Source organism: Dipodomys merriami, unplaced genomic scaffold (assembly GCF_024711535.1).
Source record: "Dipodomys merriami isolate MVZ:Mamm:240054 unplaced genomic scaffold, mDipMer1.0.p SCAF_185, whole genome shotgun sequence".
Classification (NCBI taxonomy): Eukaryota; Metazoa; Chordata; class Mammalia; order Rodentia; family Heteromyidae; genus Dipodomys; species Dipodomys merriami.
This window is the reverse complement of record NW_027203215.1, coordinates 2094613-2120030: the sequence shown is the minus strand read 5'-3', so window position 1 is coordinate 2120030 and position 25418 is coordinate 2094613. Positions and strand designations below refer to the sequence as shown.

Genomic DNA, 25418 nt, shown 5'->3' with positions numbered 1-25418 from the left:
TGTTGTGGCTTAAGTGGTAGAGTGCTAGCCTTGAGCAAAAGAAGCTCAGGGACAATGCTCAGGCCCTGGGTTCAAGCCCACAAAACAAAAAACCCCACAAAAAAACCTCAGTACCACAAAACCCAAAACAGAAACAATGCTGTAAATGCAATGAAAATAAAAAATCTTTAATTAACATTTATAACTATGGTGTTTGTGGTGATTTTTACCAATAGATGCATTTAGGAAGTAGAGTTGTAGTTCAAGTGGTAGAGCACTAGCCTTGAGCAAAAAGCTCAGGGACAGTGCCCAGGCTCTGAATTCAAGCCCCAGGACACACACACACACACACACACACACACACACACACACACACACACACACACACACACACACACACACACACACACACACACACACACACACACACACACACACACACACACACACACACACACACACACACACACACACACACCAGGACCAGCACACACACACACCCTGGACCAGCACGCACACACGCACACACACACACACCCAGGACCAGCACACACACACACCACACACACACGCACACACACACACACCCAGGACCAGCACACACACACACCACACACACACACACACACACACACACCCAGGACCAGCACACACACACACCCTGGACCAGCACGCACACACGCACACACACACACACCCAGGACCAGCACACACACACACACACACACCAACCATAAATGTATTTAGTATAGAAACTATTGCTTGAAACAAAAACCTCAAAAATTGTTAAAAATGCACAAAACCAAACTAAGTACAAAAACAAATAATTTATTTTTAAAAGTATTTTTTTGAGAGCCGAGCACGTATATTTCTAAAGTTATGAAAACTTGAAAGCTCAGCAAGCTGGCTCACACCTGTATTCATGAGGCTGAGATCTGGGGATGGTGGTTCAAAGCCAGCTTGGGCAGGAAACTCCATGAAACTCATGTCCAATTAACCATCAAAAAAACTGAAAATGGAGCTGCGGCTCAAGTGGTAGAGCACTAACTTGAAGCAAAAAAGCTCAGGGACAAACCCCGGGTCCCGAGTTCAAGGCCCAGGACTGGCACATACACACAAATAGTGTAGCAAGAACGTTGGGGACAGTTTGTGTTTGTTTAGAAAAGCCTCCTGATCTGTTCTGTGCAGTCTAGTTCTCCTACTTTTGTCCTCGGTAGGAAAGAAACAGCACATTGAAAATCATGAAGTAATTGGGGCAGAACACGGGGTGGTGGCCAGGGACTGATTGAAAGCCAGTTGGCCCGGGCCTGCAGTCACAGAAAGAAAGACCCTATGCTTTTCAGAGCCTGGTCTGCAAACTGAGCTCAGCAGAAGCTGCAAGGCTGTAGTGGGAATGAGGTGAGAGACGCAGGATGCATTGGAGCACCCAGTGCAAACCGCTGGGGCCTCTCTCCAAGTGCCCGCCTTGCGCCTTCCCTTTGCCAGTTGGGATTGTGCAATGCACCCAGGGGCGGGAGTATCAGGTGCCCCGGTGCCCTTGGCGCTGTGTGTGTGTGTGTGTGTGTGTGTGTGTGTGTGTGTGTGTGTGTGTGTGTGAGTGAGTCACCTCGCAGGCAGCTCCTGGGAGAGGGGGGCACTGGAACAATGGGGGTGGCTCTGTCCCCAGTGCAAGCTAATGACAGGGTTGCGGGGTTGCACTAGGCCAGGGTAGCAGGGAGACCTTTCTGGACTTTTCCTTTCCGGGCATGGAGAGCCTCGTTCTCCCCGCCTCGCCTGGAGCCTCCTCCTCCTCCAGGGCTGGGCAGCTGGGCGGCAGGGCGGGGCTCCAGCCGAGCCCTGATCCCCAGCAGGAAGCAACAGCTTTTGCTGCCAACGCTGTGGCCAGGAGGCTTCTTCGCACACCCTTTGGTAAGAAGGCTTCGGATGGTAGTTGGCCTCTGATCTCTATCTCTGGTGGACCCTTGCCAGGACAGGGGGACTGGGTGGGGACAGAGATCATCCCTCTGTCCCGCACCCTCAACTTATTCTTTCCTTCCAGACACCTCCTAGACGCAGATTTTGCCGTGCTCTTCTGAAACCCAGCTCCTGGGGACGTTTGCTTCTTCCTGGGAGCGTCAGAGCCTGGTCTTGGGGGTGGAGCTGTGGGTAGGCCGACCTGCCAGGGAAGGTGAAAGAAAACCTGAGGTCTGTAGGAAGGACGTGTCTCCGTGGGAATTTCCCATGCCTTTCACTTGTTGACTGTGTAGCTCCATGCGTGTCGTTGCCCTAGAGCAGGGGTGGGTGCTCAGCTTGGGGGATGGGCCCGATCTGGTTGGAGATCCCTCCATCTGCCCACAGAGATGACACTTTCACACCAGCTAGGCATAATGCAGGGTCAGTTGGGACCTGAACCCTGGGGCTGGCAGAGGAGAGCATTTAGGGCCACAGGCTGATTAGGAATTGGTAGGAAGGGGCAGAAAGACTGCTCAAAAGGATCCAGGTTGTAAGTAAGCGTAGCTCTGGATTTGCCTGGGTTGCCCCGTTATACTGCTGTACTGCAGGGTTTGGAATCATTTTTGTTCTCAGGTACCCCTTTGGCAGCTTTGGGACCCTTTCTCAGAAGAGTACTTTAAAGGCATGAAAGAAAAGGCAGAGTATTTAAAAAACAAGAGTTATGATGACATGTAGAAATATTAAAATAAACTGGGAGCCGGGCGCTGGTGGCTCACGCCTGTAATCCTAGCTACTCAGGAGGCTGAGATCTGAGGATCGCGGTTCAAAGCCAGCCCGGGCAGGAGAGACCGTGAGACTCCTATCTCCAATAAACCACCAGAAAAACCGGAAGTGTCGCTGTAGCTCAAGTGGTAGAGCGCTCGCCTTGAGCTGAAGAGCTGAGGGACAGCGCCCAGGCCCAGAGTTCAAGCCCCACGACCGACAAAAAAACAAAAACAAACAAAAAAAAAAATAAACTGGGGCGTGGCTCTCACCTGTAATCCTAGCTACTCAGGAGGCTGAGATCTGGTGGACTGCTGTTAGAATTCAGCCAGGGCAGAAAAATCCCTGTCAGTTAGATATAGTGAAAATAAAGATGTAAACACATTTTTTTTTTCTCCATCTAGATTCCTGGGCCCCAAATTAAGATCCTTTGATAACAGAAAAGGCATTGCCTAGGAAATTGGGTACCTTGTTCGGGGCTTAATAGTTCCATGGAAAGCCTGGTGGCTTTGGGTTTGAATCTCTTATCTGATTCTTCATTGTAAAATAGAAAAAAAAAAAAACAAACCCAAAACACAGTCAGTACCTTCCTATATATTTTAAGGCATTCAGCACTGCACCAAGTATAGAGGGGTTAAATGAGTTCTATCTTTTCGAACTTGTCTGTCTCTTGCTTCTCTAGGCAATAGCCATTATTCAACCCTGGTATATGGAAGCTATTCAATCAATTTTTATTGACCAAATAAGTGAATTGGTGAAGGTTGCTTGTGACTATGTTTAAAACCAAAATTAATCAAGGAGACAGCTGGTGGTTTGGGAAATGACTGTTTAAATTTTGAGTTTTTTTTTCTCTCTTAAATCTGGCTGAATAAACACACAAACACCTGGAACTGGAGTACTTGAAATGTCAGTGAGGACCCATGAGTCTGTGTGTCAGTCTGTATGACTGGTGCTCTGCCAGAGAAAAATGAAATTGAATGTTGAAGGGAAAAACAGGAATCCTTGGCGGAAGTTTCTTCTCCATCCTGCTTGTGTTAAGGCTTGTTCATCTGCTGTGTTGTAACACAGGAAATGTCTTATAAGGAAAGAAGACAGACTCACGATGAGGCATTTCTGGATCTAGATGAACATTTATCTTCCCTCTTTTATCTTTTCCCAACCCCTTATTCAACACAAAATTCCTTTTGGACTCTGGAGACTTGGTAAATGGGACTTGTGTATACAGTTTGTTAAAAGTTGCCCAGATTAGGCCTGAAGCCAGTGAAGCCTTGTTTATAGATTGAGAGCTCCCAAGAGAGTGGGGTTATGGCTTTATTTTAAAATTTTTATTATTTTATTATTTAAGTAGTTATACAAAGAGGTTTCAACTCAACATGTCTATGAGCACAAAGTGGTTTTGTACTGAGAGTCTGTGTAGGATGCTTGAGATGAGATATGAGGTAGCACATTTTCTCTGGCTAACTTTGGTTGCTAATCATGAGACTCATGGTCCCAGGTGATCAAATCTAATCTATGATTTTGAATCATAGAACAAGAGGGCATTTCTTTCTTTTTTTTTTTTTTTTTTATCAGTTATGGGACCTGAACTCTAGGCCTGGGTACTGTCCCTTAGCTCTTCAGCTCAAGGCTAGTGTTCTACCACTGGAGCCACAGCACCACTTCTGGCTTTTTCTGCTTATGTGGTGCTGAGAAATTGAACCCTGGGCCTCAGGCATACCACTGAGCCACCTTCCCAACCCAAGAGGGCATTTAAATTGAAGTAGATATATCTGTTAATTTTATTCTCAGGGAAACGAACTCAGTGTAGTTAAGTGGTTTGCTCATGGTCCTACCACTTTGGTTTTCTTTTTTTCTTTTTCTTTGTGGTCCTAGGGCTTGAACTCTGGGCCTGGGCACTGTCCCTCAGCTCTTCAGCTCAAGGTGAGTACTCTACCACTTGAGCCACAGCACCACTTCCAGTTTTCTGGTGGTTAATTGGAGATAAGAGTCTCATGGACTTTACTGCCTGGGTTGCCTTTGAACCATGATCCTCAGATCTTGGCCTCCTGAGTAGCTAGGATTACGGGCGAGAGCCACCAGCGCCTGGCTCCTGGTTTTCTTACAAAGTGGGGATAATGTTTTCCACTTCTCTAGTTATCACCAGAAACTATACAAAGTGCATATCACTATGTCTGGCACATAGCATGCCTTCCACAAATGATTTATCTTCCTGATCCTTTTATTATCCCTTGCATCTTGCACTGACCTGTAGTAGCTATGCAGTGGATGAATCATAGTAGATTATGGTGCAATTACAGGACTTGGTGGAAAGATTCCTTCCCTTCTGACTATGTTGCGAACTCTGGCCAATATTTGCTACAAAAATTTTACAGCTGTTATGAACCCAAGGAGTTAGAACATATCTCAGTGTGACTACCTATTTGTGAATTTCCCTGTCACTTTTTTCCCTTTTCATTAGAGTTTTAGAGAAGGAAATAACCTTTGAAACTACCCAGGCTAGTCCTTTTTATGAAGAAAGCATGGTCCAGAATGGCTAAGGATGAGCTTTTCCTGGTATTACCTGGAATATGGTCCAAGGTCTCTTGACATTTGACATACCCTTAGACAAAACTTCACCAGGAATGGGTAGCTGTGTGGTCTGGTTGGCCATAGGAAAGTCATGAGCTGTTAGGGAACCTGATACACCTATTAGCTTTTATACATCTCATTCTGTCCTATTAAAAGATTGACTGTAGCATCTCTCTAATCATCTTCAAGCATCATGTATAATTTGTAATTAAAGAGTCTTTTTTTCTCATTAGGACCTCACACACTGGATTCCAGGAAATGATATTATTGAGTAATGGCCAGTCTCTTGTTTACAAAGACACTACCCTTTCAGAGCCTCCTTGTCTGTAAGATTCTGGGCGGAGATCCCAATGCATCCCAGCTGATGAGTAATTTTATTGTCATAATGCAGATTTAATAAGTCAAGTTGCAAGTTGATCCTTGTGTGACTGGTAGCCAATGACTTCCATCCAAGCCTCCTTCTCCAGGGAGTCTGAGGATAGCAGCGTCTAGGTGTTTATAGTAGACCTTGAAAGGAAACCTGTAGTACCTGACTAGAGGCCAACTCTGCATGCTGGGTTGGAAGTGAAGATAGGTTGTGTTTGGCTTTGTTATTCATGTAGTATAACTTGAAAAGCCAAACTCCTATAGCAAAAAGGAAACAAGGCCTGTTTGTCTCTATATCACTTGGTTAAAACAATCAACTTTCAGTGATAATCCAATTTGCTGATTAAATATTTTCTTTTTTTTAGAGCTTGGATGCAAGACTTCTCCTTATGTGGATATAATTTTTCTTTTCTGCCTAGCAGTTGGATTGATTTAGTGAGATTTGCAGTCGTCCCATTACAATGTTTCCTCTGATAGGAAAGTGCCATAACTATAAGCTAGGGACACTTGTAGAGAATTTCTCAGGAGAAAAGGAAGTTCATGTTTCCTTTTATAGTTCTTTTTAATAATTCCCCCCCCCCCCCCGCTTCGTCCATACTGGGGTTTGAACTCAGTGCCTCAAGCTTGCTTACTTACCCATTGCTCTACCACTCTCATGGCTTGCCTCAAGTCATCATCCTCTGGATCTCAGCCTCTAGAGTAGCTATGGTTACATATGTGAACCCTTATTAATACAGTTGACCCTTTAAAGAATTAGCGAACAAAGACTTCAATATGGCTCCAAGCTTTGAATCAACAAGAGAGCTGTGCACACTGCCTATTTCTTGGATGACTTAGTCCTGGTCTACTTCAGGAGCACTTGCTTTTCAGCTTAATATTTAAGCGAATGTTTGGATTGGTAATAGCTCTCAAGGGAGTATTCCATCATGGCCTGCAAGGCTAAGTGAAGATTGCTTCATTTTCTTTGTTTGTTAGCAATATAGTAATTCAACTCTTGACCAATGGGCAGGAGAGGGTGCTGTCATTACTCAAGAGGAAGGGTGCAGCCCGCATAGTCCCTTTGCTTTCTTTGTCTTACCACACTTTGTACCTTCATTTCACTTTGAGTAATCCCATATAGTTACTTGCATCCTATCTTCATTGTATTTACCTGGACGAGTGTATATAATGTGGTAGTTTACATCCTTCCTTCTTTATCCCCCCATAGCTCAGGACACAAAAACTCCTTCGTTGTCCCACATGCACCTTCACTTCTATTCCCACTGCCTGCACCCAGCTCTTGTGATGCCTGCAGTTCTGAAACAGCCCCTTCTCAGATCTTCATATTCCTGTTAAGTTGCTCTGATTGATCTGTCTCCCTGGTACCTATCACAATGCCTGGTGTTCAGTAAACGCCGACTTCCTTCAGGAGAACCCAACTAGAAGCCAGAAGACCAGGGCAGGTCCTCAACCCTTTCACTAAGATTCCTCATTCCACCTTCATACATGGCATCATGTTCATTGTTTTTCATAATTATTCACCAACCCCTTTCCTTACCCTTATCCTCCATAGTTGGAATCATGTTCTATGTGTATATACATATGTACGTGCCTATGAATATGTATGTGGTCTAGCGTCTATATACAAGCAAAAACATACAGTATTTGGCTTTTTGTGGCTTACCTTATTCTTGTCATATATTATTAGCAGCTGGTATTCCCTTAGCACACAATCTAATAGACTGGGAGTGGGGCAAGGACCATCAGTGTGGGTCATTAGTAGATGCTCAGTGAATACACTGAAAACATTCTTTTTTTTTTTCTTTTTGGATTCGGTCCTGGGGCCTGAACTCTGGGCCTGGGCGCTGTCCCTCAGCTCTTCAGCTCAAGGCTAGCGCTCTACCACTTGAGCCACAGCGCCACTTTCGGCTTTTTTCTTTTTGCTTATGTGGTGCTGAGGAATCGAACCCAGGACCTCAGGCATGTAAGGCAAGCGCTCTACCACTGAGCCACCTTCCCAACCCCATTAGAAACATTCTTAAGTAGCAGCCTGATAGTGGCCATATATATTTCATGTGATCCTGTTTCTTTTTGTAGGTACTCTCACACAGTTAGAATAGCTAAATGGTGTTTAATGTGTATGCTTTTGTGCAGGAAATAAATTCTAAAAGTAAAAATATACATCAGATTGTGTTTTCTTATTTTCAGTTCTGAAAGCACTGCATGATTGAGACAAGTTCAATATGGGAATAAAGCTGAATTTGCACACAAATCTAGATTTCACAGGAAACTCATTCCTTAAACTCCTTTCTAAGCATTTCTGTCTGCCTCTTTGTCACTGCTAAGTGGGTGGGAGAGAGGTAAAGAGTTTCTTTGATGGAGAAGGTATCTCAAGTTTCAGTAGAGTGGATGGCAGAGTGTGACAGAGAAAAGGAAAACTGGTGCTTCATTCCTCCAGTAATTACTGCATTAAAAAGTCAAAATCTAGCTATGTTATTTAGTTGCCAAAATCTGTCCCAATCATCCACATAATTACAATATTTTTGAGCAAGAGGTAATCAAATTGCTTTTTAAATGCCATCCGACAGTTCAGCAGAATCTATAAGGAGAAGGAATGGAACAAAAATTGGTTACACATGCAAAATCTTCCATCTGACTGAGCAGTTGGCACATGCATTTTAATGTAGGTGTCTTAAAAATGCACCTGGGATTTGCTTTAATCAAGAGTGGAGAAGCCATCAGATCAGGAGATGACTGCCATGAAGGAAGACATTTTAACTCACACTTCTCAAAGGCATCACACATCCTGTAGTCCCAGTGGGAAGCACATGGGTAGGTCAGGAGATAGAAAAAGTGAAGGCAAAGATGGAAAAAGCTTCTATCGTAGTTTTTGTGAGACAGGAAGGGAAGCCTGCCTGGGTTTGGAAGCGGCCCATTGGAATACTTTTAGTGGATTCTCAGTTCTTGGTGCTGGAGAGGTCAGGGCAGAGGAATATCAGTGTGTCCTGGAAGATAAAAGGCAGATAGAGGAAGTAGTTTGGAATGTGGTCCCTGGATGGTCTGTTTCCATAGCACAGGTGTGCTGACAGGTCAGTCCTTTACTATCTAGAGGTTAGCTAGGTCTTTCAAGGACTAGCAAATCTCTAAAGCATCAAACCATTATGAATACAGAAAAAATAAACCTGATTATTACAGGAGGACTGGAAATACCTCCAGGAAGAGGAAGCAGCCAGTTTTTTTTTCACAGTTTCACAAAGCGTTTAATGCAGGGTCATGAATATTATTGCATGAATATAACAGTGTCATGAACATTCCTTGCATGTACTTTGGGTTAAGATGAGGTCATGAGAAGGGACCATAGAATTTGTGAGCCAGTGTCTGACATTTTCTTGGCACTGAAGTAACTGCTCACTTTTCCAGACTTAGACCTGACTTCTGTTTTTTTCAGTCAGAGGGTATGATGGCTAGTTTTATATTTATCAGCTTGATTGGCTATGAGGTGATCAGATGTTTGATCAAACTATTCTAGGTATATCCACGAGTGTGTTTATGGACAAAGTTAACATTTTAAAGGTAGACAATTCTTCCAAGACAGGGTCTTGCTAACTTGGTCCAACTTGAGATCCTCCTTACTCTGACTCCTTTCTGTACCTGGAATGATAAACATGTGTGACCATACCTTGTTTATGAATATATTTCCAAAAGATAAAACCTCTTAAAATTACACCAGTACTTTTATTGTAACTCCCATGTCCCCAGATTTTCTTTCTTTCAACTTAGCTAAAATTTCCTACCATATATGTTCTCTCATCTTACTCCTTGGGATATAAACAAAGAACTTTAAATCTGAATGAAAGTAAAATTCCACAAAGTGGATATTTTTCTGAATTATTGAGGAATCCGTTTGAATTAAACCCTAATGCTTAATATAATTGTGTGAATGCCTGCACCTGGATAATTTATAAAGAACAGAGATTTATTAAGATTCTAGAGACTGGTGGAAAGTCCAAGGTCCAGGGACCCACATAGGTGTGAGGAACCTTTTGCTTCATTATAACATAGTAGAGAGCATCACATGACAAGACACAGCAAGAATGGGCCAAGCTCACTTCTCCAACCTACTCCCATCATAACATTAACCCATTCATGAATTAACCACTTGTTAAAGGCTCTACCTCTCAATACAGTTGCAATGGGAATAACTTTCCAACACTCAGGTTTGAGGCCATGTCATAGCAGTGACCTTAGGCAAGTTCCCTCACCAGGTAATCTAAGCATTACTTTTCTCATCTGCAAAAAAGAGATACTACTTTCAGAACCTATGAGGCATAGAGCCGTAGTACAACAGCTAGTAAACACTGACAAATGTTAGCTGTTATTATTATAATGGTTTCTCTATGCTTTTTCCATATCAGATCAAGTTTTGTGGAAATCATTTGGTTGAGATGTATATAAGTAACTCTTCTGTAGCCTGAGGGCAGGTTTACTTAAGTAGGCAAGAAGGCCTGAGAGGAGGATCTAATTGAAGAGTTTCCCAGTTCTACCATGTGGTGAGTGCACTGAAGGCTCGTCCTTTTATGCCTCAGGGACTGCATCCCACAGTGCTCCAGACCTAACAGCTCCGAGGAAGTGTCTACCTAATGTCTGGTGGGAAGCCAGGGGAGCAAAGCTAGATGCTGTTTGTTGTCTGTGTTCCTCTTTGATTTTGGACATATTCTCTAAGATTGGTCTTGTAGTTATTGAAACCTAAAACCAAATGAGGCTAGGCTTGGGTAGGCTTGGGAAAAAAACAATTGTAACCCATATAATACTTTTTTCCCCACAAAATAAAAATAATAGCTGAAGAATTGGTAACAAGCTTGCTAGCTTGGTGGATCTTTTATTAAGAATGCTGTGGCTAATTCTTGCATAGATACCGGCTATATTTAAACTCAGCCAGGTGTCCAAGCTGCTCACAACGGAGTGGCATGTCATGTGACATAAGATGAACAGCTTTTGACATAGGCCATCAACTATTTATCCTGGAAAGTCTGGCTGGGGAAAGATGTGGAGTCCCTAAGACCTGTCCAGACCTGGGCAGGGAGCCAGCCAGGAAGCTATATAAGGTAGCTGCCTAATCGTTCAATCAACAGGGATTTTATCCTTCTAGTTAGACTGTGGATTTCTAAAAGCATTTATTGAGGTCCTTTGATAAGGTACATGACTGAGGATTAACTGAGGAAGTTGTATCTGACTTTTTTGTTGTTGTTGTTGGTCATGGGGCTTTAACTCTGGGCCTGGGTGCTGTCATTGAGCTCTTCAGCTCAAGGTAGGTACTCTACCACTTGAGCCACAGTGCCACTTATGATTTTCTGGTGGTTAATTAGAGGTAAGAGTCTCATGGACTTTCCTGCCTGGGCTGACTTTGAACTATGATTCTCAGATCTCGGCCTCCTGAATAGTTAGGATTGCAGGCATGAGCCACTGGCACCCGGCATCTGACTTTATAGCATTTAATTATAAAACATACTGCATGTGCTATTTAGTAAATGGAAGTTAATTTTTGTCCTATTGAATTTTTCAAGTGTGTGTTTGACCCAATAAGAACATAGAGATCAAGTCACACCATCCTTCTGTACCATTGATAGTTCATTCTTATATCTTAAACAAGGATATACATTTCAGGAACTGGCACTGTGGCTCAACTGGTAGAGCACTAGCCTTGAGCTGAAGAGCCGAGGGACTGTGCCCAGTCCCAGAGTTTAAGCTCCATGACAGACAAAAACAAAACAAAATAAAAACACCTGGAAGGATATACATTTCAGGCATCTTCTGGGTGAATTTGAAAGTTATAGTAGATTCTTATTTCTTCCTTATGTTAACAGAGGGTTTCCATGTTTTCTCTGCTGACTTTGGATGTTTGCCCTTCTTTTCTTTTCTTTCTTTCTTTTTTTTTTTTTTTGTCGGTCGTGGGGCTTGAACTCTGGGCTTGGGCGCTGTCCCTCAGCTCTTCAGCTCAAGGCGAGCGCTCTACCACTTGAGCTACAGAGCCACTTCCGGTTTTCTGGTGGTTTATTGGAGATAGGAGTCTCACGGTCTCTCTTGCCCGGGCTGGCTTTGAACTGCGATCCTCAGATCTCAGCCTCCTGAGTAGCTAGGATTACAGGCGTGAGCCACCAGCGCCCGGCCTCCTTCTTTTCTTTTCTGTCTTCTAGTTAAGGTTGCAATCCACTTCCATGGATTGTCTGGTTTTCTGATTGTTGCTAGAGACTTGGTTTATGTCAATGCCAGAAATCCCTGTTGGTTCCCAAGTGATGTTCTCTGACAACACTTCTAACACCAAAGTCTGTTTTCTCCCACAAAACCAGCAAGTTCTCCTATACCAACTGGGTACCTAACAGTTCATTTTTGATATTTACTCTGAGTTAGCATAAATGGTACAAGGTTCAGTCCTAAAAGACTGCCCCACCCACTTCAGATGCCCAGCAACCAAATGAGTGTCTGATTAATACTGATTCAGAGTTTCCAATAATCCTCTCACATTTGAAAATTATCTGGAACTACAAAAACTCAGCAAAAACATCTTACTCATGTTTATGTTTCGTGTGTGTGTGTGTGTGTGTGTGTGTGTGTGAGAGAGAGAGAGAGAGAGAGAGAGAGAGAGGAGAGAAAGGGAGGGAGTGAGGGAGGGAGAGAGGGAGAGAGAGAGAGAGAGAGAGAGAGAGAGAGAGAGAGAGAGAGAGAGAGAGAGAGAGAGAGAGAGAGAGAGAGAGAGAGGAGAGAAAGGGAGGGAGTGAGGGAGGGAGAGAGAGGGAGAGAGGAGAGAGAGAGGATCTGAAGACATAGACCAGAACTCTAGGCTGGCCTTGAACTCTTGACTGAGTCAGGAGTGCTGGGATTGCAACATGACCAGTTGTGTGCTGTGCATATACAGGCTACAAGTCAGGAATGAAAGGTATGGGGACACAGAGCTTCCCTTCCCTCTTTGGCACACCACTCTCTGGAACACCGCTGGGGATTTTAGGATGAATGTTGGTTATTAATGAAGCTGATAAAACTGGCTAAGAGAGTCCATTGCTACCATGGCTTCTGGTACATTGGCAAAGCTTAAGATGCGGGATCTTCTGGCCAAGTGTCTGCGGATTCATATTGTTAGAGCATTCATTATCTCTTTGAGGGTCTCAGCTCTCTATAAGTTTGGTATGGCTGAAGCAAGAAATAAGGCATATGCAGATTTCTACAGAAATTATGATTCCATGAAATATTTTGAGGAGATGAAGAAGGCCGTTTCTTTCAGAATGCAAAGTGAATTTGGAATGTGAAGAATTTCTTTGGATAGACCTGTGTTCCTGAACTATGAAACAATATGTAGGCTGATGAGTAGTTTCTCTTATAAACAAACAAATACTGTCGACCCCCCCTCAAAAAAAAAACTGGCTAAGAGGACTGAGTGTTTATGTGGGTTGAATCCAGAAACACGTTTTGCATAGCCACTGAAAGAAGACAGAACTAGCCTTCTTGGCTGAGGGAAATATTTGTGCAAGTTTCAAGAGGTCGGATAACTCAATGTGCAGCTGGGTTGACTGCAAGCCAGAAACTTAGCCTCTTCTTCTCCAAGGTTGACTTATTTAAAAGCAAAGCAAAATAAAACAAAACTCTTTCCATGGAGCTAAGAGGTAGTATGAGGACATAGAAAAATATTTTCCCTTTTCTGGGAAGTGATTCTGTTATTCTGCCGGCATCTAGAAAGGAAGCTAAGGTATGAAAGATGTGTGTTCAACACAAAATACTTTCCCTATTTCCTACTAGACAGCTATATATACTTGGTGATTCCTTCCACAAGTCAGTGTTAAAATGTATTTGGATATTTTAAAATGTAAAATGTAGAATTCTTAAAGAAAACTTGATAGTAAGTATATACAAAAGAGAGGAAAAGTATCATTAATAGATACATCAAAACCATTGTTAATACTTAGGTGTCAGTGTCATGAAAAATAGTTCCCTCTTCTGGAAAGTTGTAGAAAATATATTGTTCTCCCTCCATTTTTTCCCCCGATGCTATGAGAGAATTCCAGACGGAATTTAAAGGAGGAAAAGTTTCCTTTAGCACATCGTGTCAGAGGGTTTGGTCCATTGTCACTTCTCTGTTGCCTTGGACCTGTGGTAAGGTGAGAATTCATGGCAGGAAAGAGCTATTCATTTTATGACAGCTGAGAAGCGAAGAGAAAGGGACCAGGATCCCAATATCTACTTCAAGGGTACATTCCCAATGACCTAACTTCCTCCCATTAGGCTTTACCTCCTAAAGGCTCACTTCCTCCCAATAATATCACACACTGGAGACCAAGCCTTCAATACCTGGGCCACTGGGGGAAATTTAACATCCAGACTATCACATTGCTGATACATAATTGTTCTAAAGAGCACAGAAATAATATCATGTTGTAGTTGGAAGTAGAGGCTCTGATACCAAACTACCTGGAATCAGATCATAATCTACCATTTATGGGCTGTGTGTCCTTTAGAGCGTCCTTGAAATGTTGTCTGCTTCAGTTTTATCATCTGTAAAGTAAGAACAATGATGGTAGCCCAGTCACAAGTTAAATGCTCACAGATGGATTGGAGATGTGGCTCAAGAGGTAGAGTGACAGCTGTGAGTGAAAATCCAAGTGAGAGCACAAGACCCTGAGTTCAAACACACACACACACACACACACGTGCTCACAGAAAGGGCTTAAAATGTTAGTTACTGTCATTGAAATTAGTATTTTATTATAAATATTGATATATAGGAGGAACTTTTGTGCAGAAAGGTAGAGAAATAAAAGTCATTATTCCCAAACCCAGAGAAAATGATTTACCCACTGTGATGATTTTGGTTGTTTTTATTATGATGCATTTTCTCTTACTTAGTTGTATGCTCCAATAAATATACTATATCATACTAAATATAATAGTTTATATCAATTTGTATCTTAACTGTAAGCATTTTTCTTTCTGTAAACATGATTTTAAAAGGTTACAAGAATCATCTTGGGTAACCATACTTTACTTAACCTTTTCTCAATATTTTGATATCAAAAATACTTTCTGTCCCCATATTAAGTGGAAATAGAGGTTAATCTCAGTTAAAACAGTCAGGAAACTAAATCTGTCCCTGATCAGGAACCAGAGCTGTATGTGGCCTGAGCAGATCCTGCAGTTGTTTGTTTCTGTCCCAAGATGTAATCAGGAGTAATGCACAAACCAGTCAACTCAGGTTTGACCATATTATGAGAAATACCTTTATAATAGTTTTTGCTTCTTCAGTATTAGAGGTTACTTCGTGAGATTTGACTCTCAAAAATAGAAACACAGGATCAAGAAGATAAGTGTTATTTTCTTTCTTATTTATTAGCTTACATTAGTTATACATTATTACATTCCATATCACAGCTGTTATTTTTATTTTTGTCAGTCGTGGGGCTTAAACTCAGGGCCTGGGCACTGTCTCTGAGCTCTTCAGCTCAAGGCAAGCACTCAACCACTTGAGCCACAGCGCCACTTCCACAGCTGTTATTTTCTAGGACAGTAGTGTGATTTCAGTCTTGCAGTCAGAACCTATGAGCCTGTCTGTGGTCCTGCAAACACTTTCCCTTCTCACCGTCCCCGCCCCAGCGCTAGGCCATTTGTCCGATTCAGTATGTTGGAGAATATTGAGCCTCAGGGATATCAGAACTGTGGGATGGAGTTAGTCTTAATTAAAATGGCCATTCCTTGTTCTTCTTCCTCATAGCCTGTCATTTCCCCCTCTCCTTGGGGTCTTTCTCACCTCCTTTCACAGCCTCCTTTCCTGTTAGCTGTATCTAATCCCTATGGCACTGATAAAATTAAGTCATGCCCATTAAGAAGTTAGTGACCTTCGCAGCTAGAAACATTTCTCCCCTGTGTGGTATTTGAATTTTATAAAAGGTCTTGGGGGCAGTGTTGAACCTCTAGAACTGATAGGGATGTTTGAGGCACGGGGGAGCTCAGAGATGATGAGGCCCTGGATTTGGGCCCTCAAGCTGTACAAGTCAGTGTTGTCCTCCATGTAAGCACAGGTCTATGGACCAGCAGCATTAAAGGCTGGTCTCTTGAGAAGCCTCAGTTCCCCCGCTACCAAAGCACCAACTGTTCAGAGTAGAAACACACTTTAATGTCTCCCAGAGGAGCTACTAGGGAGAAACTGTTGACTGACTTAAATTAATAAGACTGGTCAGAAGCATGTGCAGATTCTTTACATAAAATATAACTTTATGAGACCAGGTAGGGCTCCTTTTATAGCTTTGCTTTAATCATCTGGTTGAAATTGCTTAAGGTGTGGAGGGCCTTTGCTTGCACATCTGTCACCAGTGATTTGATTTAATGGCCTGTGCCTGGGCCAGCAGACCTGCAGGGTCTCCGCGTGGTGACTGAGGCCCTCATTACCATCTTCAGAATTCTTGAGTGGCTGAAGGTGGGTCTTTCGCTGGGCTCTCTCTCATTCCTTCAGCAAGGTCACAGGGATCCTGTATGATACAGTGTTACAAGGTCTCTGTTTCCATCCATTGTAATGGATTGAAAAAGCTAAGGAAATGAGAAGAAGAGGAGAAATGGAAACTTTGCCATTAGCTAGACATTAGTTGAATGTTCACTAGGGCGCATAGGAGGCCAAGTAGTCTTGCCAGGCGATTGTAGGTAAAGCTGGCATTGGGCCTGTGCCAGCCTTCCCTTCCTCTGGTTCTGGAGTGGTCTTCCCTTGTGACTCACAACCTTCTCTGTTCCCTTCCAGCCTGACCCAGCCTGATGATGGTCCCATTGGCCTCTGTGGTGTTCAGCCCCCGTGCCCGGCTCTTTGCCCATTTTCTCAGGCTGGGCACTCAGCAGGCCGGACCCCTCCAGCTGCACACGGGGGCCAGTTGTGCAGCAAAGAACTACTATGAGGTGCTTGTTCTGGGTGGAGGTAGTGGTGGGATCACCATGGCCTCCCGCATGAAGAGGAAAGTGGGTGCGGAGAACGTGGCCATCATTGAACCCAGTGAGGTAAGGATTCCCTTTTGAGTGCATGTGTGTGTGGTAGTGGGTCACGGACAGGCTCTGTCTGGCCTTTGTGTCCTCATATCTTCTTACTGAATAAGGAGCTGCCCATCCAAAAGGATGGGGAGAAAGTGGAGGGAAGTAGGGGGGAAGAGGAGAGAGAAGAGAGAGGAGAGAGGGAGTGCAAGGAAGAGAGGGAAGGAGAGAGGGAATGAGAGGGGGGAGGGAGGAAGAGAAGAGGGAGGGAAAGAAAGAGGAGAGGGAGAGAGGAAAGAGAAAAAACAGACCGCTTGGCTTTTTGTACTTTCTTCTGTTTTGCTTTCTTAGGGCTGCCATAACAAATGACTACAAACTAGGGGACGTAAAGCAAAAACTGTGCATCTGTCACAGTTCTGAAGGGAGAATTTCCACAGGGCCATGCTTCCTCTGAAGGCGGGATGGTGATTTTGGGCAGAGACATCTCTTCCATGCTTTCTCCTGGCTTGGTGGCAATCTTGCTACTTCTCGGCTTGCAGCAACGTCCATCCATGCGCTGTGTGTATATCTTAACATGGGGCTCTCTGTGTTACCATGTCTTCAGTGTCCTCCTCATAAGGTCATCAGTTACTCAACTTAGAGAGCAACCTATCCAAGTCTGGCCTCACCGTAACCTGATTAAATTCGCAAAGACCATATTTCCAAATAAGGCCACTTTCACAGGACCTTCATCATACTGGTTTTTGGGGAGACATGATTTAATGGATGACCTCCTCCCACTGTCACCTCCTTGTGCAGAGGAGAACCAGTGGGTGTTGTCCTTCCATGTTTGCTCCTGTCTGAAGAAGGGGGGTGGCAGGAGCCTTCTGGGAAATTGAGAACCATAAGCTTCTTATACGGGAGAAAAGGAGGGGACACCAGTGAGGCGCTGTTCTCTGAAAAACATTCTACGATAAACATTTTAAGATGAACACTTAAGATTCTATCAAAGCGTTTCAAAGATACTCTTGACTTTTGGTGAGTTGTCTAGTGTTTCCCAAGGAAGGAGCTAGGGGGAGCATCAGTTAAGATCTGCCTCCTTGGGAGGAGAAAGTAAAGTGGAGTAAGTGTCTGTTTTAGGGCAAGGGTTGGATAAGAAAGATAAGATGTCTCTCCAACAGGAATGAGGTCATCCAAGGTCGTATGGCAAAGGAGAGACAAGGGGACATTTTCTGTAATCTTCTTTATTTTTATCGTGCTATGACTTGAAATGTGGGTCGTGGACATGCATAACAAGCTTCCTACCATCTAGTCACAACTCTAGCCCCTGTCACTTTTTTTTTTCTTTTTTGGTCATGGGGGCTTAAACTCTGGGCTTGGGTGCTGTCCCTCAGCTCTTCAGCTCAAGGCTAGCGCTCTAACGCTTGAGCCACAGCACCATTTCCTGTTTTCTGGTGGTTTATTGGAGATAAGAGTCTCATGGACTTTCCTGCCTGAGCTGGCTTTGAACCATGATCCTCAGATCTCACCCTCCTGACTAGCTAGGATTATAGGTGTGAGCCACCAGTGCCCAGCATTGTCTTTTTGTTTTTTGTTTTTGTTTTTCAACTCAAGCATGCCACATTAAACAACAGTGGCCTGGGAGCATTATCAGGTGCTGTCCTCTGTGGTGCATTTTATATTGTGGTGAATTCATGGCTGGCTTCCCAGCAGTGCTTCATTTTGTGGTAGGCCTAGCTCTTCTGCCAGAACAATTCAGTGGACCAGAATCCTGTGAGCCCTGTCCACAGGGAAGCCCATATGATTGGAGTCACCTATCTTGCTGTACCTGGTTTAGTGATTGCTGGAGCTATTGATAATCTGAACAAATTCTGAAGTTGTCTTTTTGTTCCTCTTCCTCTTCAAGATGGACTTGAACGTGTTGAGTTCTCACAGCTAGGGACCTCTGCCTCCCTCCTCCATAATTACATCCATCATTGGCCATAGGGAGACTCAAACCATTCTTTTATCTTCTTCCTTTCCCTGTCACTTTTGGCTGATCTGGCCACTCAGTTTGGAGCATTTTGGAAATATCGAGAGTTGTTGATCCCTCGGTCCAGTTCCTCAGGGTATCCTCAGAGTACTAACCCAATCTGCCCCTCTCCCCCTGACCCTAGAAAGTCCATGAGTAACTTAGATCAAGAGCAGAGGATTTGAAACAAGACAACTCTAGAAGATAGTGCAAGTTGGAGTGTGCTTTGTGTTTTTGAGTGGGATCTGGTACCCATTGGCCTGAGGAAGGGAAGGAGGAGTTAATTGTAAGTGGCTACAACTCCTCCATGGACTTGGGGACCAGACTGTGTAAGCAGACATGGTACGTCACTGTAATCCCAGAAACTCAGGAGGTGAAGGCTGGGAGGTCTGTGGTTTGAAGCCAGCCTGTAAAAATAGTAACCCCCAGTAAATAATCTAGGCATGCTAGTAAGCATCTGTAATTCTAGGAAGGTATAGGAGGATCATGGTTTGAGACCAGCCCAGGGCAAAAAGCAAGATCCTATCTGAAAAATAAAGCAAAAAAGAACTGAGACATGGTTTAAGTGGTAGAGTCCGTGCCGAGTGCTTAAAAAAAGAAGGGTGGCTGCAAACTTCCCAGACTTCCCTTCCTGTTGTCTTCATATACTTCTGAGGACCCCTATAAAGGCTTTGTGACTGTCCATTTAATGTAATAAGAATTCACATTTTGGAGACATTTCTAAGTGGTGCTTAAGGGTTAAGAGTAATTAAGAAAATCTAACACCTGTACCTTTAACTGAGATCTTTTAGATCAGCTCCAAGTTGAAGTAAATAAGCAAATCCTTTGTTTTTCAGAGACATTTCTACCAGCCAATCTGGACACTGGTGGGTGCTGGGGCCAAACGATTATCCTTATCCGGCCGTCCCACGGCCAGTGTGATTCCATCTGGTGTAGAGTGGATCAAAGCTACAGTGGTTGAGCTGAACCCAGACAAGAACTGTGTCTACATGGACAACAACCAGGAGGTAACCACGAGGGGCCTTCAGATTTTTTTGTTTAACTGAGACCTTATATGAGCACACTGCCCTTCTCAAGTTGGATGGCTTCATGGTGATAGAGACCGTGTGTTTGTGTGTGTCTGTGTGGGGAGGTGTTGAGTACTGCACAAGATGGTTAGGTGGTAAATGGAGTATAGATGGCAGGACCAGGTGGTAGTGAACTAATCAATAAACAACCATATAACTATTTGTTAAATACCCATTGTTTACCCTGTTGGTTAGTGTAGGATCTTGTACCTGAATGTTTATTGAACAAATACGATTGCTCCATGTTAAAAAAACAGGCATCCCCTTCCTTTTCTTCCCCTTGAAGCAGCCAGGTTTTCCGTGGTTTTCTGTTTTTTTCCCCCCTCACATCTGGCCTCCCAAAGGAATGAATGGGGGTATTAAGGAATAGCTATTTGCTGTTTCTGAGTCACACAGCGGAAACATGCTGGGCTCACATTAGGGGGCGCTGTGCCAGGTTGAGGGGAATCCTGTAATGGAATGTTGGAGAGGATTATGGGACATTCTTGCAGGTAGCACTTGAGGCTTCTCATGGCTCAGTACCATTTAGAACATTTATAAATGACTTCTTTCCCATGAACACCACTCCAGGATTCAAAGCTTTTTGTTTTTTTAAAAGCAACTCTGTCCATATATTTGCCTGAGGGGTTGAGACCCAAGATAGTGAGACCTCCAGCTCAGAGTCTTCCTGTGGCTCCAGAGGAGGCCAGAATAGTTGCAGTCAGTTGTGCTGGGCCTTCACCACCCTGGGGTGCTTGTTAATCAAGCTTCTCCGCTCAAACAGGCACTTTCACAGAATTGTCGAATCTGAGAACTGATCTGAAAGGTTTCCCTTCCCTTCCTCTGCGATGGGTACTCTCAAGCTTTCCTTGGGTCATGATCTTTCTGAGAACCCTATAAAAAACCTCTCTAGAGAAAATGCAGATATGTTTCAAATTTTGCATTTAATTTCAGCAAGTTGGGACATTCTGTGGATGGTGATGGGGACTTCAAGGGGTTTCACAGTTCTTGATACAGCACTTAAGATTAGGATTTCCCGCAGGTATAGCAGAAGAACCATGAAGCTAGTCAAGAGTGATTTATTAGGAAAACAGAATTACATCTCAAGGGGGGAAGTGGAAAGTCCAGGTAAAGATCGGTTGTGGAAGGTGTCAGGGATTGCAGTCTTTAGGCATTGCAGAATGATAGCCCTTCTTGTCTTGTGGGCCTTCTCAAATAGTTTGGTCCCTGCCGAGGCTGCTGGGTGTGAGAGGCATAGGCCTGCACATTTGATCCTCTGTGTTCTTCCCAGTTAAGACAGGGAGGTGCTCCATGAGGACATAGGTCCGTCCTCATAAAAACTGCGGTCATTTCCTCATTCCTGCTCGTGTTTGCCTAATTGCCTATGCTAACAATTCTTTGGAGACTTTTTCTGTACCCCGTCAAGAGTACTTGTCTTACCGGATTGATTGTCTTTGGCTCTCTGGACTGCACTCATTCATTCATCCATCCATCCATTCATTCTACAAATATTAAACATCTACTCCAAATAGGGGTAGTTTTAGGTATTTGGGATATGTAAATAAATGAAAACTGGCAAAACCCTCACTGTCCTAGATTTTATATCCTAGAGGATGAGGACGGATAAGTAAATAATAGAAAAATAAGTAAATTATACAATATATTAACATGGATGAGTATTAATGAAAAAAATACAGCTGATTAAAGGGGGATGGGACCCATGGGCATTCAGCTTAAAATAACTTGATATTTAGACCTGACCCCCCAGCCAGGGAGTCATCTGCAAATAAATTAACCCTCTTCAGGTTTTAGACAGGCAAGTTATATGAAAGTCTTGTCTTTTCTGAGTCTCAATCCACTTTGCTTTTTTTTTTTTTTTGTCGGTCATGGGGCTTGAACTCTGGGCTTGGGCGCTGTCCCTGTGCTCTTCAGCTCAAGGCGAGCGCTCTACCCCTTAAGCCAATGCGCCACTTCTGGTTTTCTAGTGGTTTTTATTGGAGATAAGAGTCTCATGGACTTTCCTGCCCAGGCTGACTTTGAACCGAGATCCTCAGATCTCAGCCTCCTGAGTAGCCACCGGTGTGAGCCACAGGCGTGAGCCACCGGTGCCCGGCCCACTTTCCTTTTAATCCTTCTTCTTTCTTGGGCCTCCAGGCTATTGTTGCCCTCAATTCCTTGTTTCTGCCCTCACTCTGAGAAAATGTTTTCTGAGGGGGAGCCTGCAACTCTTTAAACAGGCTTCTTACATTCTGTGTAAGTTCTCTTTTCAAGTAGACGTGTTCCCTCTTCCCACACCCCTCAGCCTTTTCTTACCCTTCATGGATTCCAGTCCCTTCAGTCCTCTTTTAATCCCCATGGGACATCATTTGGCTTGTTTCTTTCTGTCTCGGTGAGCGGCCTGAAAGAGAAGGTATCTACAGAACAATCTAGAATTCAGCAGGCTGTACTCTCTCACAATCGAATGCTGCCTCTGCAGATCTGCCTTTGCAGTGACAATCAGCACAGGACTGATGCAGATCCTGTCTCGTCTCTGAGTCCCTCCTGTGTGACCCATTGTGACGTCAGGCTTCACAATGATGGCTGGTCATTTTACCTGAAGGCAGGAAGGGATGCATAGACATAGAAGTAAATATCTATAAATATGTTATGTATAATTATAATTGTATACATAATATATAATATATAACTATATAATATATAAAATATTATATAATTATGTAATACATAATATAAAATACATGTCGTATATAGGTTATATATAAAATATAAAATATAATATAATTATAATATAATCTTAATTAAAAAGTTAAATGTGTACAGATTGCTGTCCCCCTGATGGTTCAGAACATCCTTATTTTCCTGTGTCGTAAGTCCAGTCTGGGCTAGGGAGCTGTTTACATTGCCAGTTTCTGGTTCACAGGCCAGGAGGCCTTTCTTACCCTTGGTCCTGCAGGACCTACCTCAGGGCCTCCCATGGTTGGGTTCACTTGTATTTATCACATCCTTGTCTCATCTCTTGAGAATGAGAGGCATGAAGTAGGGGCTGTCCTTCATGTGGCTTGTTTGTTATTACAAAAGCTCAGGGACCCAGGGAAGTTTTAGGGTCTAGTTTTTTTTTTTTTATTGTGAAAATACTGTACAGAGGGGTTACAATTACATGGGCAAGATAATGAGTACATTTCTTATCAAGCATTGTAGCCTCCTCCTTTGTTTCCACTTCCCATTCCTTCCCATCCTCCCCCCGCCCCCCAATCCTCCCCGCTGTCCCCCCTCCCCCGCACCAAAATTGTAAAGTTCCTTTTCGACATAACGACTTGTACATCTCATTGTTGCAATGGGTCCACCTGTATCCCTATTTAAATGATTTGTTTTTCCCCTTCCCCTCCACAAATTATACTGACATCAAATACAGTGAAAGCAGGGGTTACACTGTGGGGGAGGGACATACAAAGCAACAAAGAAATAATCTTATAAATGTGTTAGAGACAATCGCATGAAAGAAAAAAAACATTTGAGTACATATCTTAGGGTTCATTTCCCTAACATCACCTTATCTGACCTTTTCTGCTTGACTTAGACATATACTAGATATTGCAAATAAGGGAAACCATGGGACCTATGTTTCTTTGGGCCTGGCTTACTTCACTTAATATAATTTTTTCCAAGTCTTTCCAATTCCTAACAAATGGGGCAATGTCATTCTTTCTGATGGAGGCATAGAATTCCATTGTGTGTATATACCACATTTTCTTGATCCATTCATCTACTGAGGGGTATCTGGGTTGGTTCCATATCTTAGCTATAGTAAATAATGCTGCAATAAACATAGTTGTGCTGGTAGCTCTAGGGTCTAGTTTTAAGGAGGAAGTTGCTACAATCTAATGACTTTCTCCTAGGATTTTAGGATGCATTTGTACCTTATAAACAGGTCAGAAATCAGCAAATAACATCTTATGTGAGTTAGCATTTTGTTTTAGCTCACCCTCCCCACCTGTCTGGATCTTTTGGATCTGTTATTCTTGTCATCCACCGAGCAATTTTTCTTAGCTGTTATCTACAGATGCCTTCATTTAAGTTCAAGGTTTCAATTCTGTAACATATCCTTAAAGAGCTTTTTTTAGACCACAGAAGTTAATCAACATTCTTTAGCAAATATTATTCAATTCACTAACTCAGTCCATTTTTAGTTTATACCTCCTTATTCACTAGGTGAAAGATGGAATGCAGACCACCACTGCAAACTGGACTGAGTGTCTCTGACTGCCCAGGCTCTTTGTATATACTGGTCCCTCCTCCTCCTTTGGACTTCACTTGGTTTTATTCCTTCCTTCCTTCACGCTTGCTTCTTAGTTTCTCAAATGCCTCTGTCTCCTAACCCTAGGACATTTTGCACATGTTCATTCCCACCTCTACCCCTAGCTAACACCTATTTCACTTTAGCTTATATTTAATAATTGAGCCAAGCCTTTGACCCACCAGGCTTGATCAGGTTCTACTTTGTCAAGCTACCTCAGCCTACTGTGATCATTTGTATGATATATATTTGTGCCTGTACTAGGGCTTGAATTCAGGGCTCAAGCTCTTGCTTGGCTTTTTTAATCTTGGCTGGCACTCTCCTTGAGCACCTCCACTTCTGGATCTTTGCTAATTAACTGGAGATAAGAGTGTCAGAGATTTGTCTGCCCTGACTATCATCCTGTGTAGCTAGGATTGCGGTTGTGAGCCACTGGTGCCAGGCTGTGATTATCTGAAAATATTATCTTTTCTACTAGTGTAGGTAAGAATTATGTCTATCTTATTTATCTGGCATACTCAGAACCTAACACATAGAAAGTACCCAGAAAGTGGGGCTGGGAAGGTGGCTCAGTGGTAGAGCACTTGCCTTGCATGCCTGAGGCCCTGGGTTCGATTCCTCAGCACCACATAAGCAAAAAGAAAAAAAGCCAGAAGTGGCGCTGTGGCTCAAGTGGTAGAGTGCTAGCCTTGAGCTGAAGAGCTGAGGGACAGCACCCAGGCCCAGAGTTCAGGCCCCACAACCGGACCCCCCCCCAAAAAAAGTACCCAGAAAGTATTTGTGAGCAGCCATATCTCAATTTCTTCATTTGTAAATGTAATACTTACCTAGGTTGTTTTGATCATTAAGTGATTGGAAACACATAACACACTACCTTGCACAGGACAAATGCTCAAGAAATAGCATTATTGTTTTTAAAAGAATGCATATAAAAGGAAACCTTGAGTACAGGCTATTTGACAGCACAGTTCTTGATCCCTGATTGAAAGCAGGCTTATCATTTCTGATAAGCATCTTGTTGAAGCTCATTTTTTTTTTTTTTCTAGATCACTGAAACATCCAGTTAGTCGCTGAGCTTAGGATTTTGCAAGGAATCAGCAGCAAAACCTGTTAGGTTCTTATTGTCAGGATTCCTCTTTGCATCCTGTCTAACTGTCTCACATTGACTGTCTTTCAGCTGTCTGTCCAAGTCTGCCCTGATGTCTTCAGTTGCTCAAAAATCTTGTCTACAAGTGTTTGCAATTCCTAGGACTTAGGTTATCTGGCTAGAAAGTTGAACTCAGTGAGAAGGTTGAGGCTTTTCTTTTGTTCTCTTGCTATCTAGGACTTGTTTCCTTTCTGGCTTCCCCACCACAATCTTAAGCTTGTTTGTGTTTAGCACTTAGTATTATACTCTGATAAAAGCACCGCAATCGCCAATAATCGGGGACCAGTGGCTCATATCTGTAATCCTAGCTACTCAGGAGGATGATATTTGAGGATTATGGTTCAAAGCCAGCCCAGGCAGAAA

The 25418-nt window shown here is 43.3% G+C and overlaps 1 protein-coding gene across 1 annotated transcript in view; it reads left to right on the top strand.

Annotated features, from left to right (window-relative positions):
* Positions 1 to 1784: 1784 nt before the first annotated feature.
* Positions 1785 to 25418, top strand: part of Sqor (sulfide quinone oxidoreductase) — a 43472-nt gene continuing 19838 nt past the window's right edge. The window contains exons 1-3 of the mRNA XM_070026632.1: positions 1785 to 1887; positions 16358 to 16608; positions 19405 to 19575. Of these exons, the coding sequence (XP_069882733.1) occupies positions 16372 to 16608; positions 19405 to 19575 (408 nt within the window). The 5' untranslated portion in view covers positions 1785 to 1887; positions 16358 to 16371. The remainder of the gene's footprint in view (positions 1888 to 16357; positions 16609 to 19404; positions 19576 to 25418) is intronic.